We start from the raw sequence: 14,235 nt of genomic DNA on the forward strand, positions 1-14,235 counted from the left end.
CCACAGCCAGTAAGTGATCAACCATATTTTATATAGATAAGTTTCATTTGTTTTCTTGAATAACCTTTTATTGTAGTAATAAGATAGGACTGGACTCGCACCTCTTATCATGATATCATCTATAGATAGGTGGGGAACCTTTATATATATATATATATAAAGCTGTAAGGGCAGTGGTGTGACAGTCTGAAGCGTCCTAAGGACACTATGCAGCAGTGCCGCCTGGAGATTCTGGCTGCAGGGTGCCATTTTAGGCACCCTGCTAGCCAGATGAGGTTAGCAGAAAAAGAGTTCAGAGGGCCCGACCAAATGTTCCTGCGGGCCTTATACGGCCCCCAGGCCTGAAGTTCCCCATCCCTGCTATAGATAATTGTTAGCTTGAGGCTGTGTCCCAAGACCTGACTGGGACATAGGGGGATTTAGGCACACATACGTCAGGAAAGCCAAATGAGAGCAGAGGTTTAGTGAACCTGTTAAAAAGTTCAACATTCACTTGTCATTTAATACATAGTAACTGGCACACTATAATATAGGTGTAATAGAGGATTCAGCAATGCCCCTATTCAGAGGAGCAGGCTGTCCACAAGCAAGAAGACTTGTTCTGCTTTAGTGGGCAGTGTGCCTTTACTTTCATACTCCTTCCACTTCTGTACAGCTTTGTGTCTCCACCTGTTTAGAATGGGTTTTTTGTGTGCAAATTTACAATTTCTGCATCAATACTAATTTCTTATACTGGGCATACACTGCCAGATAACATGTCTATCGATCTAACAGGCATGTTATCTGGCAACCTGACTCCCAGCAGATATCACGGACAGGCGGGTATCCACTACTAGATAAACAAACGAGAGCACGATTACGACATTGCAATTGTGCTCTCGTTTGTATATCTAGTGATGTGTCTAGAACTCGTTCAGTCCAGGCACATCCATCATCCCCGCACATGCTGAACCTGACGGGATTGTCAGGTTGACCAGCATGTACGGGCGTTGATAGATGTCGGAAGCAACCATCGTGCACGCGCATCGCTGGTGGCTCCTGAACAAAACATGCCCGGTTATCGTGCAATCGCTTGCTAAAATCGCCTCGTGGATACCCCCGTTAAGATATCTCAGTGTATTTTCTCAGAAATTAGTACTCTTCCCATAGAGAGGAGACATTTCCCTGTCCATCCCTGTGAAGGTACAGGGAAAATGTCTGCCAGTCAGATACGGCTGGGTATACACTGCCCAATGCGGCCGACTTAACCTATAAAATATTGCATCAGCCGGAAATTATGGATGATCTGGTATGCCTGACCGATCAATATTTTAGTATCAGTCGGCCACATACACAGTACATATGCAGATAATGGCCCGATAATTGTATAGTGTTTGCCCAGCATTAGTCAACACACTGTGTGACTTGAGGTAATGCTTTGTTCTTGTATACTTATTATTCTGAAAAGTACAAGGTGTATGAATACATTATTGACAAAACTTTGGAATGCATACAAAAACTTGTCACGGTCGTAATGTTAAAGTTTGTCGGCATTATAACTTTAAAGTTATAATGCAGACACTTAAAATGCTTTAAACAACATTACAACTGTGTCGACATTTGGACTGTCTTCAGCAGAGATTCCCAACCTCAGTCCTCAAGGCACACTAATGGGGGGTATCCACTTAGCGATTTAAACAAGCGATTGCACGATAACGATGTCGTTATCGTGCAATCACTTGCAAATCGCGCATGTATCGGGCATATGTTGGACGGAAGCGATCCGCGTGCCTGCGGGTCACATCAGACATCGCCCGTACATGCAGGTCAACCTGACAGTCTCATCAGGTTCTGCATGTGCGGGGATGAGGGATGTGCCGGGACTGAACGAATGAACGTTCAGTCTAGGCACATCACTAGCTATACAAATGCAATGTCGCAATTGTGCTCTTGTTTGTATATCGCTAAGTGGATACCCCCCATAACAGTCCTGGTTTTAGTGATATCCATGATTGTGCACAGATGGTTAAATCAAAATAACTGAGGTACTAATTAAGTCACTTGTGCTCAAGTATGGCTATCCCCAAAACCTGGACTGTTATACCCCTTTTACACCAGAGCAAAAACCTGGGTTTTTGCTGGGTCTACCCAGGTCGCAGGTCAGTGTAAATGGGTCCCTGAAAAATAACCTGGGTCAAGTGACCCTGCAATCCAACCCAGGTAGCTACCAGGGTTGGACCCAGGATGGACCCGGCTAATGGTGCAGGGTAAACGGTGCAACCCGGGTTATCTGACCTGGATCATGCCTAAAATGAGCTGATTGGTGGCTGTGGAGCAGTCACCTCCCACTTTTAATGACCTCACAGGTTTAGCAGGGCTGACCTGGGAGTAACCCAGATGAAAGGTGTAGTGTAAATGGGTCTGACCAGGGTTGGAACCATGTCCAAAAACCCAGGTCGCACCTGGGTTTTTGGTGGAAAAGAGGTATTAGTGTGCCTTGAGGACAGTGGTTGGGAACCCCTGGTCCTAGTCATTTATGACTACTTATACCCCTTTTAGACAGAGCTAAAAATCCACCAAGCTAAAAATGCCAGGTTGATGCGCATCAATCTGGGATTTTTGTCGGTGTAAAGGGATCCACCTGGGTGCAGGGTTGACAGTTCCCGTGCCACCTTGCAGTGTAAACTGGGTCACAATGACCCGGATTGTTCCGCATGCCGGCTTCAGTGGCGCTTGGAGATGATGTCATCTCCAAGCGTTCACTTCAACGCTGGAAGAGCCAGGTCACTGCAGGCACGGCTCCGGCGTGAACGGCGCAGACTCTGTAATATCCTGGTTTGGAGCCGGGGAAGTTCCGGGTCTGATCCGGATTGGAACTCTATTCCAACCTCCGAGTCAGACCCAGAACTTCGGTATAAAAACGGTATTAGTAACTATTACCTGTAACGTCAGTATATTTTTACTAATTTGTACAAATGCTTTGGAATATTTTATTTTAATTTGACATGGTGCCAGATCATTAGCGGATCAGTGCCGCCAAATTCAGTCTGTTTTAAAAATGAGACACTGGTAGCAAAATGTACTGGGGCTGAAGCATTTTTCAGTCTACGCATCTACTTCTAGATATTTGTATGCCATTATTTCCTTTATAATGCCACTTTGGTATGTGCTTAAAACTAGCGTTATATAGAGTACTATTGATAACATTTTAGCAATATAATGTATTGTTGAATTTCCCAGATTTTTTTTCTTCTCTCTCTCTCCTGTAGTTACGAGAATTGGTCAGCATGTGCATTTACCCAGATCCAGACCAAAGGCCGGATATTGGCTACGTCCATCAGATAGCAAAACAGATGCACGTGTGGACGTCTAGCACATGAAACAAATAGGGGCCCACCCCACCAAGGAAGACCCTATCTCTCAGCCTTACTTGAATACTTCTTCCAAGAAGCAGAGGCCCCCAGGAGTTTCAGCAAGAGCAGAGTCTTTTCCATACTGCGGCCTAGCTCTACAAGGATTTGTAGGCCATGTTTTCAGGTGACACTCCCGGGAGACAACACATTTTTAAACGGATTGCAGATATAAATCCTATCTAAGGAGTTGTGTGTGATTTAGGTTAGGACAGAATGAAAAGGGTGTATTCAAGGAATCACCGAATCGTAATTTTAATGTGAACATTGAAATAATTCCTCCAGTGAACTTGTTCTAGGGTTTATAGAAACCTTTTCTAGATTATGTAGTTTAAGATGCCCGTCCGCTGCAGCTCCCTGTCAGTAGCCGGGCTGACCTGCTTTACTTATAAATCTCTTCTTTCTGCAAAATATTCAGTGAATAACGTTAGCTGTAAATTTTTATGTGTTTGTGAAATTTTAAAAAAGAAAGAAAAAAAGCTTTTTATATATTTGTTTTGTGGGGGAAAAACGAAACCACAGAAGAGGAGATTGCTTATCTAACCATTGTGCCATTATTGATTTTCCATTGCATACCGGAGCACTGTGTCTAGATGTCACAAGAGCTCCGACTGCTTTTTATTTTTTTTAGGTAACTTTTGTTTATTGCTAAGAAACTTTTGATGGATATTTGTCAAACTTCAGTATGATACTAATAAAAGCAGTGTTATCCCTGCCGTAGGCACTCCAGTAGGAAATATAAATATATATATACTTTGACTGACGTAACTGTGAATGCACAATGTTCTGCAGTTTGAAGGCATCCCTCATACGTTTTTATAGTATGCTAAGAGGTCTCCAAACAAGGTCACGTTTATGCTATCAAGTGGTTGTTGAACTGCAACGCCCAGCGGGCATGACCAGCCAGCAGAGAATCACAGGCTACTTATCCCTGCTGCAGAACAAAGGACGCCATACTGGAAGGCTGCTATAGAGGCATGTAAAGACTGGCTGTTACATTATCTGCTCCAATGTTTATAACATAATGGCTCTCTCCAAAAGTTGTTTTGTGGTTGAAAAAAATAAAACCTTTGCTAATAAACCAATTAAATTCACCAGATTTGTAATTTTTTATTTTTTTTGTAAAGATTGATCAGAGCTATTATAAGGAGACAAATATACCTGGAAAAGCATCTACTAGACATGTTTAAACATTTGGACACTGATGACTAATGATCATATTGGTAGTGTGTTATTTGCTAGGCAATCAGGTTATCTATATTCGTAATGTGCTGCAATGAGCTAATCAGCTACAATGGTCAATTTAATTTAAGAATTGTGGATGAGCTGGATCTTCTGGTTGGTATCACATTACGAGCTAGTAAATATCTTATAAATGGAGCCATTTGAGTAGATGTATGAAGCCTTGGAGAGAGAAAATGACAGGAGCTAATTGGTTGGTTCTCTCTCTCCAAGGCTTAGTACATCTACCGCCCCCCCCCTAACTCCTTAACAGCCACCTCCCAAAATGGGGGTGACTAATATTTTCTATGAATGATGCTCTTTTAAAACATGTGCATGCTATAATAAGTGACATCTCTCTGATTTCCTGGCAAAATCCATATCACCAACAAGGAGTGAAGTGATGACTGTTCAAAAAGTTTCCATGCTTGAATGTTCCACTTCTAAGCTGGATACACAGTATGGGATTGGGGGCCGTACAGCCCCCGATGATTAAGTATCCACCTCTTTACATCATATAGTGTCTCCCCAGCTTAAGGCAACATATACTTTTACCTATAAACCACTCTACAAACACATTAATTCAAGTGAAAAGACGTCACATTTTATTCCTTTACGAATCAACTCAGCCAGGATAAAAGCTTAACACATGTTGAAATTTACTACAAATACAGAGATGCGGCAATACCACAGCAGGAGCAGAACATTAGGAAATGTCCATAGTTTGCACATTTTCTTCCATCACATCCAGGCTGAAATGGGTGATCTTTTCCGTCAGAACGCCTGTCGTACCTTTCTTGTACTTGTAGTTGCCGGTCCTGTAAAACAGAAGCCGTTGGGGTTGAGAGTGAACCGCTGCTAAATGTGTAGATATAAGACTTAGGGGCATATGTACCAAAGCTTGATGTGAGATATATATCACCAACCAATCAGCTTGTAACTTTCATTTCTTAAACACAGCCTGCAAAATGTTAGTTTGGAGCTGATTGGTTGGTGATATATATGTCACAATTTTATCTCACGTCAAGCTTGGATACATATGCCCCCAGGTGTCTGTAGCTTGCCTGGGGCAGGGCAGTAAGTAGGATTTAGTACACTCACCTCACTCCCTTCTTGTTGGCTACATCATGAGGACGGATGTAATCCACTTTGTTCTTTGTGATCACGCACAGATCGATGTTGCTTCCCGAGCCCAAGTCATTAAAGATCCCAGAAGCAATAGCATCGCGCACTAACTCTTTGGCTGCTTCCTCCTGCAAGTACAAAAACACACGTCTCCAGCTCACTGTCCGAGCACATCCCAGTACAGTGCCATTACTCTCTCAGGTCACTTGTTTAACCAATGACTGAACTATTGGGCAATGTTTAGCGGTTACTGATCTATTAGCGTCTGCATTCTCCATAATGTGCAATAACACAGAACAACCGACATCTCCCCCATACATCCTATAATAATTATGTTGCATATTTTAGGTGCCCTAATCGGTTATTTGTAGACAACAAACGTATGTGAATCATTCTTCAACTTATTTTGTGTAGCTACACGGTTGCAAAGTCTGGAGCGCCAGATGTGATCATTACTGTCAGGCGATGGTATTGATCCACTAGGAAGTAACATTACTCTTCATGAATTCTGTCGCTATGTGTATGAAACACTGCTGTGCTTTTATTATTGGAACACCATCCACCCTTTGAGAGAATTTATTTTGCTAGTGTCTGTAGTCGAAATTTATCTTTTAAATGTCACACACTTGGGAGGCGTTTCCTGTTTGTTACTTCCTGGTTCAAGAACATGGACTACCTTAAGGCGTATATCCACTAGGCGATTAAAATGAGCGATAACGTCATCGTTAACAAAATCGGGCATTAAAATGTCAACCGACCAGCAATGCGCGCTCCCGCTAGTCGTTTTCGACATCGATCATCGACTGAGCATGCTGGTCAATCTGCCGATAACGACAGATTGGGCAGGTTCAGAGATGATGGAGTGTGCCTGCACTGACTGACATGTCGTTCAGTGTAGGCACTACAGGGGATGAGGAACAACTGTACGATTACAATGTTGTAATCGTACGGTCGTTCCTCTATCGCCTAGTGGATACGCGGTATTAGTGTTACATTCCGTGCCATCACACCTAGAGTAAACATCGGCCACAGGTGGACAAGCCTTCTAAATGAGACATTTTATCTTTTAAACCACTGCACCCAATATATAAATGTACGTGGCTACTGAAAGCCTCAACAGAGCTGTCATTACCATATAGGCCAGGCATAGGTCTAAGCAGCGCTGTTCAAGCTGCAGTACTAGAGTTTAATTCCGTTTTTAAGGTTGCACAATTATTAACTTACTGCATAGTCGCTTCCAGCACCAATAGCAACATGACTTATAATATACAGTCGTTATATAAACAGCATATTTATCAAGATCATTTTTCTTTGGCATAAACTACATTTGATACAGTTGCAGAGGTTTGTTTTAAAAAAAATAAATAAATGAATTCTATCTGGCACCAGATTGTAGCGATATCTAGCCAGCGAGTCTATCTGCATACAGGTAAGGTTTGTGCACAAGTAAAAAGCTGCCGGCACATCGCTATTCCTCACCTTTTATAGACAAATGGCATGCATGTAACTAAAGAGAAGAAACTTTTGAAGAAAATAACTGGGCCTGTGAGTAGTTTACAGCTGCAAAGTCCAAAGTACCAGGGAATATGTCCCCCTTGGGTCTGTGCTGCTTCTTAAATGAGATTACAATAAGAGTGATGTACGGTAAGACGAGTCAGCTGTGACAAGCAGCTCTTTATAGAGCTATGTGTTTGCTTCCATCACTGCATCACACAATGTGTCCCTGGGCTCCTATGTGCGCAGCCATTTACCAGCCGATGACAAATGGCCGGCACTTGGAGGAGGCAGGAGAGAGGTCCAGATCAGTCACCGCAGCTGTGGCATGCGGCTGGTGGTGGCCCGAACAGCCCCAGAGTTCATTAAACTGACCGCTAATGGTTCTCTCAAGAAGTGCCAAAGGAGTACTCCGGTAAGGGCAAAAATAAACATGTCAGGCTGGATGGGCAATCCGAAATGGTGTTTGATAAATTATTTATAACGCACACAATTGTCTGCATTTAATATCGGAGCTGCTAGCCGCATCTTTAAAAGATGATTTATGTGCCGTAATGCTATTAAACTTTATATGGGCCCTCGGCTGGCCATAAAGTCTGCAGAGATTTAGAGAATGAGCTTTAAACTGTCGAGGCCTGCTTGATGGCAGACGTGGGGCTGTATTAAATCTTCGCTTTAAGCCGGCTGTCACGAGTGTTGGCGGTTTTGTGCAGGATCGGGTGCTGATGGATTACCTTGATGGGCCTTTTACGATTCAGCGATTGAAGGAGGGCTGTTGTGCTTCTAGCACAGGCAGGCTAGAAACATTTGCAGAGGCCAGTATATACTGGAGAACGCGGAGAATACCTTCTGCCAGGTGGCCGTGCAGTAATTCGGCAGCAGCATTCATCTTAAGCATGGTTTATATGATACAGAAAGACAGAAAATGTAAAAGTAAATAGAAACAAAAAAGTTTTGGTGGCCGACCTAGAGGGTTGACCACTTGGGTAGTCTGGAAGCTAAAGACCCCGATCATGGATTGCCACCTTATCCCTTCATAAAGATTATTTTATTACGTGGTACGTTGCAGGATTAAATATAGAGGAAATTAGGTACTTTGACTAATGTGACACTGATGCTGCTGAGAAAGACCCAGAATGAACTGCACAACGATGCAGTGAAGCGATTATATAACCAGAAAGGGGTTAATCAGCTTCTGTAGGTGTGCAGTAAGAAAATAAACTGCTTTTAGCAGACTGAAACCTGGTAATTATAACAGGGACCAAGTGACAGGACACAGGGCTATGTCAGGATGATAATAAATGGCTTGTGTTTGCCAAATGACCACTTACAGCTGCGGATCAGCTTGGTTTCTATCCGAGGGCAATTAAGTTTACACAGGGGGATGTGGAGAGCTGTGTTCTAGCTGACATGATACAGAAGGGAAGACATGTCCCTCCTATGTACTGGATGCCTTTAGTCTGCTCAATATTACATATTTTAAAGGGGGTCGGAGGACCCATGAAAAATGTTAATACATATAAATCACCGTAAACCAAAACAGAACACGATGCAACATAAATACAGCCAACCAAAGCATCTATAACCACAATACTGCACGACTGCAATCCGTCTGTTTACAGACTGTGGTTACAACTCCATGTGAGAGAGTGGGGATATCTCACTCCACGCAGGCAGACACCCACTTCCCCAAAAGCACCTCACACATCCAATGAAACATGTTAATATTTCACTGCGGCACAGAAGATGCCGGGGTATAAATTCAGCATCTGTTGTCTGCAGGGTGACGGCTCCCCGTAGAGAAGCGCTCACTTTGTAATTGAGTTCTATACTGAATTAATCAGCAGTTTATCTTTCCTAGTAAAAGAATGTAAATCCGGGTTAGTGTCGCAGACATTAACTATTCATTTATGCCAAATAACCTGCCAAGATAAAACATATAGGACTGTAAACTACTAGCTGGACTGAAAGCGGTGTGTAAGTTACTGGGCTCTCCCTGAGATGGGCAGGTGGTCACCCCCAGTCTCATCATCACCGCACTAGCTGCATTCGGAAAATAAATTGGCTCTTTCCAGGGATTCACTAAGAAATTCATGGGCTAGTGCAGCGTTAAACATACGCCTGTGTACAAAGCGTGTCTTCCGTGTTATCCCACAGTACACACGCAAGTCCTGTGTGCACACAAATACAGGAGATGCACTGCTGTGTTCATTTTAATCACATCCCCACTTATGCCTGGAGATGGGCAGCGGAGCATTCTCACGTACCGATGTGCCCTCGTACACTATCGCTGATGTTGCGCCAAACAGCCCTTCTCAGCCCACCTGACACTGCTTGCCCCCAGCGTCTTTTTCACCACTAAGGGCCGGATTCAATTATGTGCGATAAGTGGCTTTTTATTACGAAAAATTATTGCACCCACGAAAATGTAATAGTGAGAAACAGGTGAAAAGTTTTCACCACCTCAGACAATGTGGAAAAAATAAGAGCAAAATCCCTACTTTTGCCCAAAAATGTGGGGATTTCTTTCAGAACCCTTTACCAGTTTTTAAAAGTGCGCTTTTACAACAAGAAAATATACTTGCACCCATTTTAGCATACCCTCAATTCATGTGGAACAGTAATTTCACGTACGCAAAATACTACCAACCGCTGCAATTTAAGTACCCTAAATACTTTAATTACGGCCAATAATACACTTCTAAATTAATTTCCGATGTTAGTTGGCCATTTTTTGGGGGTACAGACATAATTTCCTGCATGTCCTGATTTTTTTTTTTTTTAACCTATTTTCGACTGTTTTTTTTTTTTTTTCTTTCAAAAACAGGAGCACGCATGCGAAAATCGGGCGACTTCACCAGCAAAATAGTCCTATTTTAATCGCCATCTATAAAATCGGGCAATCAGTCCCCCAAAGGTAAACGGTCAAAAAAAGTAATAAAAAAAAATCCATTAGAACACCCCCAAAAAGTACTTTCATTTTGGGGCAAAAAAGCGCAAAGTTGGGGAACAAACATAAAAACTAGCGAAATAAACTTCAGGGGGTCCCCAAGTATGCCCCAGGTGTTTTTTTTCTTTGCAGGTGTTTGCGGCAGGTGGTTTTTCCATGATTTTTAAAACTTCACTTTAGCAACTTTTAAATATGCTAGCCCCCATTTTCAGGTACCCCAAATTTGCTGAACAAATATTGCTAAATGCTATTCTTCGCCCCATATGCAAAAACGCTAAATAGTATCTATTGAGACCATTTAAGTAACCCAAATATCTTCAGCAGGGCTATTCAGGGGTATCCATAGTGAGCCCAGGGACTAAAATTAGACGTCTAAATCTCGAAGCCTCTCTTTAGCCCCACGCCGAAGTCCTGACGCCCGGCATCCTGAACGAAGGTAAGTGGTACGCTCTAGCTGTTGGCCGCCTTTGGGGGGGGGGGGGAAGGGGGGTTTACGGTTAGGCACCACTAAGGGAGAGTTAGGGAGGGGAGGTCAGGGTACATACCAGCCCCAGTCGGGATCTTCACTGTTCGGGCTTCTGGCGTCAGTATTTGGTCCGCCGGGAATAGATCCGGCGGCATTACATACAGATTTCGTATGTGGACGTGACAAGGTAACTGTAGGCTACGCTGAGTAAGTGTAGATGCACCAGTTTACAGGTCTATTTTTTCACCTAGCTGGTGCTAGTGTGCCATGCTGACTGGTAGAAAACCAACAGACGTGGGGGGCACCGCAAGCAGCATAAAACTCTGCGCGCAGGAGGGAGCTGCCATCCTGTCCAGCTAGAATGCAATATCTATTGTTCCCATTCCCATGGAAAATTGTAGAATACTTTCTAAGCTTTCACGCAACAGTATTTGCACTAAACAGAAGTTGGAACTGAAAGGACCAGAGGAACTCTCCAACATACTTCACCGTCCAAGCAATGCCCCCTTTCATTAGTATAGGAATGTATTAACATTTATTTATATATCACTGATATTCCATTACGCCTTACAATTGTGAAATTAATCTGCATCAGTCCATGAGAAATTTATTTTCAATATTTAATTAATTTATTTTTTTCTTTTAGAGGTTTTTTTTTTAAGCATTTAATTATTACCGTGAAGTTATTAGATAGTAATATTGCTGGATTTTTCATTAGCACAGTCCAGGCCCTGAACAAAATACAGCCAATGGTGCCAAGTCATTACCCACACATCATCACAGCAATATAAAATAAGATAGATAACTCTGTGCTCCTGCGACACTCCCCTAGATCATATAGCAACACCCTATGAATTCTGTTTCATTAAATATGGGAGGAATAAATGGGGCGTCATTGGTAACTACAAAATAGGACTATTCATATACACTATACACCAACATGATGCAGGCATAACAGGGACTTCCCAGTCAGAACTGGCTCAGTCTCGCAAACACACAGCACCAGCTCATGTACACCTTGTTACCCACGTACACTAGGAACGTGCATTCTGTGGCATTCAGGTTATAAACTCAAATAGCTATAACAAGGCTGTCTCAGTGACATCAGTAGCTCGTAATGAGTTTACGGTTAGTAGGTTATCGGTAACCCATATCAAGTAATGTTATGCTGTACTGTATAGCATCATTGCTCTAGGACAGTGGTTCTCAACCTAAGGTCCTAGGTACCCCCTTGGGCAGACCTGGCCAATCTGTGGCTCTCCAGCTGTGAAACTACAAGTCCCAGCATACCCTCCTACTGGTCGGCTGGTAAAGCATGCTGAGACTTGTAGGTTCACAGAAGCTGGAGAGCCGCAGGTTGGCCTGGCCTGCCCTAGGGGTAATTGGGATGCATCCTGGTAATAATTAGGGAATGTAGGCAGGATACTGGCAGCCAAATCCAGACACTAAAAGCCTGACATGGGACTAAAGATTGGCATCGTAATCCCGACAGGTTGTGTTAGCTTTAGGAACCCCCGGGGGGACAGGGTTAGGCACGCTCAGAGCGAGGTTAGGGTGCGGGAAGGGGTCTGGGGAGATTAGGTTTAGGCACCACTAAGGGAGGATTAGGGGGAAGGAAGGGGGTTAGGATACTTACCACCTCCTGTCAGGATTTTGAACCGGTGGTATTCAGCTGCTGGCATTAAATACTGATTGAAATAATTAGATATATAGGAAAATCAGTGGCCTAGGGATCTTCACCCCTATGCATCATCGTATGTTCTGATGACAAAAGTCTATCCCAGTAACAGAAAAGAAAGCATATGTAGACTATAGTTGTATTGTATTTTTATATATTGTAATGTGAGAAATATATATATTTTTAATTCATTCTATTCCTGTCTATTTTTTTATTTTATTTTTTTTATTAAACCTGGTTTATAGTACAATTGTTGCTTTTATATATCGCGTCTCCTACACATTCATTACAAATGTTTTGCTTTGCAAATTTTGGGGGAACAAAACGCAAACTGGCTTCCAGGGGTTACCCAGGTGAATAATGAGCCAGAGCCTCCATCTCTGACCAGCATATGATGGTGTTATATACATCTGCTAAGATGATGCATTTTGCCAGGAAGCCTAATTTTCCTAGAAACTTGGAAAAGGTTCCTGGAACTTGAAGAAAAATAGTCCGGCACCAAGTCCTCCACTGACAATTCCAAGCTGATAGCAAGAGTCGATATGAAGATGTACACCGGCTGCGCGCAGGCCGGGCTGGGAGTCTTTCCTCAGGTTAGATCTATAGCTGCCCACATGACAAATGAATGCAGCTCTGCAGTGGATGTCATGGCTTCAGAGGCTTTCAAAAAGACTGCAAGGCCTTCAGAACTGAAGCAGCGCCGGTCTTTGGCAATCCATAAGTGTTTCTCCAGAGGCTGCAGCTCGCTTCTCTGCGAAATATGACTCCATAAATCAGTCTGGAAAAGTGGCACTCGTGCACTTCGCCATCTATCATTGCAGTGAAAGCTTCCAGGCAGGGCCAATATAGAGGAAAGCTCGTCACATTTGGCATTGACAAAGTACGTGCTACTTACATATGAGATGTGCTAAAACTACAGAGCAAAAGAAAAGGTCTTAAAAGAAAAAAAAAAGAAAAACACTTCCTGCTGGTGTTAGCACGCTTCAGGCGGTGGCAGGAGCTGTAGCAGCTCATCTTCAAAAAGGCATAAAGCCAAAGCTTTTGCAACCTGCAGAAATTGGCTAAGCCCGTAGCCCTCAGCTCCTTTAAGTTGAAACATCTTCAAAGTCTTGCTATCTAACTGAGGGGCACAGCAGCTGCCACCCCATATTTCATTCCATCGGCTCTTGGCAGCTCTCTATTCTGGGAATATGAACAGAAAAGGAAGATGGAGAGAGCACAGGGGGAGAGCGCAAGTACACATGGAAAATAGAATGCACGACAGAGTTAGACAACTTGGGGGGGGGGGGGGTCTTAAATAATAAAAAAAAATACAAAGGCCTAAGAAAGAGCAATGAGAAAAGGCAAGCTAGTGACAGATGTATGAAAATGAATGAATAACAGAATTGGGATTGCACGTGGTGCTAAATGGAGAGGGATCTGCAGGAAAGCTAGCTTAGGACTGGGACAGGACAGGACAGGACGGACAAATTACAAGTGAGCGATGGGACGGTGAGAACCTGGGTAGGGGGGGAAGGTTAATAGGATACAAAAATGGCGCACATATGCGAGTAACAGGGAGGGGTGGGTGAATGATTAGATATATGGAGCTGTGTACAGTTTGTGGCACCATATAAGTAAAAGTAACAATATTTAAAAGTCAATATGTAAAAAACCAACATTGCGTACGAGTTACAAAAAAAAAAAAAGGGGGGGGGGTTGTATAGGTCTAGCGACTGTCTAGAAGTGTATATACGAGTGAGGAGCCCAAACCCCTACAAATAACTAAACAGAAGTACATATGTGCGATGGGAATTTGGAGTGAGAGGTGGGGGCTCGTACGACAACTAGTGAGAGCAGGTAAGTGCACAACGTGGCTATGGAGAGACAAAGATGAGCCAGAGAAGCGTAATACTACTACTGTAAAACATTG

General features: G+C 43.1%; 2 protein-coding genes across 2 annotated transcripts in view; one reads left to right on the forward strand and one right to left on the reverse strand.

The window, feature by feature from the left end:
- Positions 1–4,483, forward strand: part of NEK6 (NIMA related kinase 6) — a 91,288-nt gene extending 86,805 nt beyond the window's left edge. The window contains exon 10 of the mRNA XM_088471087.1: positions 3,249–4,483. Within this exon, the coding sequence (XP_088327213.1) occupies positions 3,249–3,359 (111 nt within the window). The 3' untranslated portion in view covers positions 3,360–4,483. The remainder of the gene's footprint in view (positions 1–3,248) is intronic.
- Positions 4,484–5,192: 709 nt separating this feature from the next.
- Positions 5,193–14,235, reverse strand: part of PSMB7 (proteasome 20S subunit beta 7) — a 48,270-nt gene continuing 39,227 nt past the window's right edge. Inside the window, exons 7-8 of the mRNA XM_088471088.1 lie at positions 5,712–5,863; positions 5,193–5,428 (exon numbers count right to left, since the gene is read on the reverse strand). Coding sequence (XP_088327214.1) covers positions 5,317–5,428; positions 5,712–5,863 — 264 coding nt within the window. The 3' untranslated portion in view covers positions 5,193–5,316. The remainder of the gene's footprint in view (positions 5,429–5,711; positions 5,864–14,235) is intronic.

This window comes from Taudactylus pleione, unplaced genomic scaffold, assembly GCF_031769625.1.
Source record: "Taudactylus pleione unplaced genomic scaffold, aTauple2 ptg000110l, whole genome shotgun sequence".
NCBI classification, from domain to species: domain Eukaryota; kingdom Metazoa; phylum Chordata; class Amphibia; order Anura; family Myobatrachidae; genus Taudactylus; species Taudactylus pleione.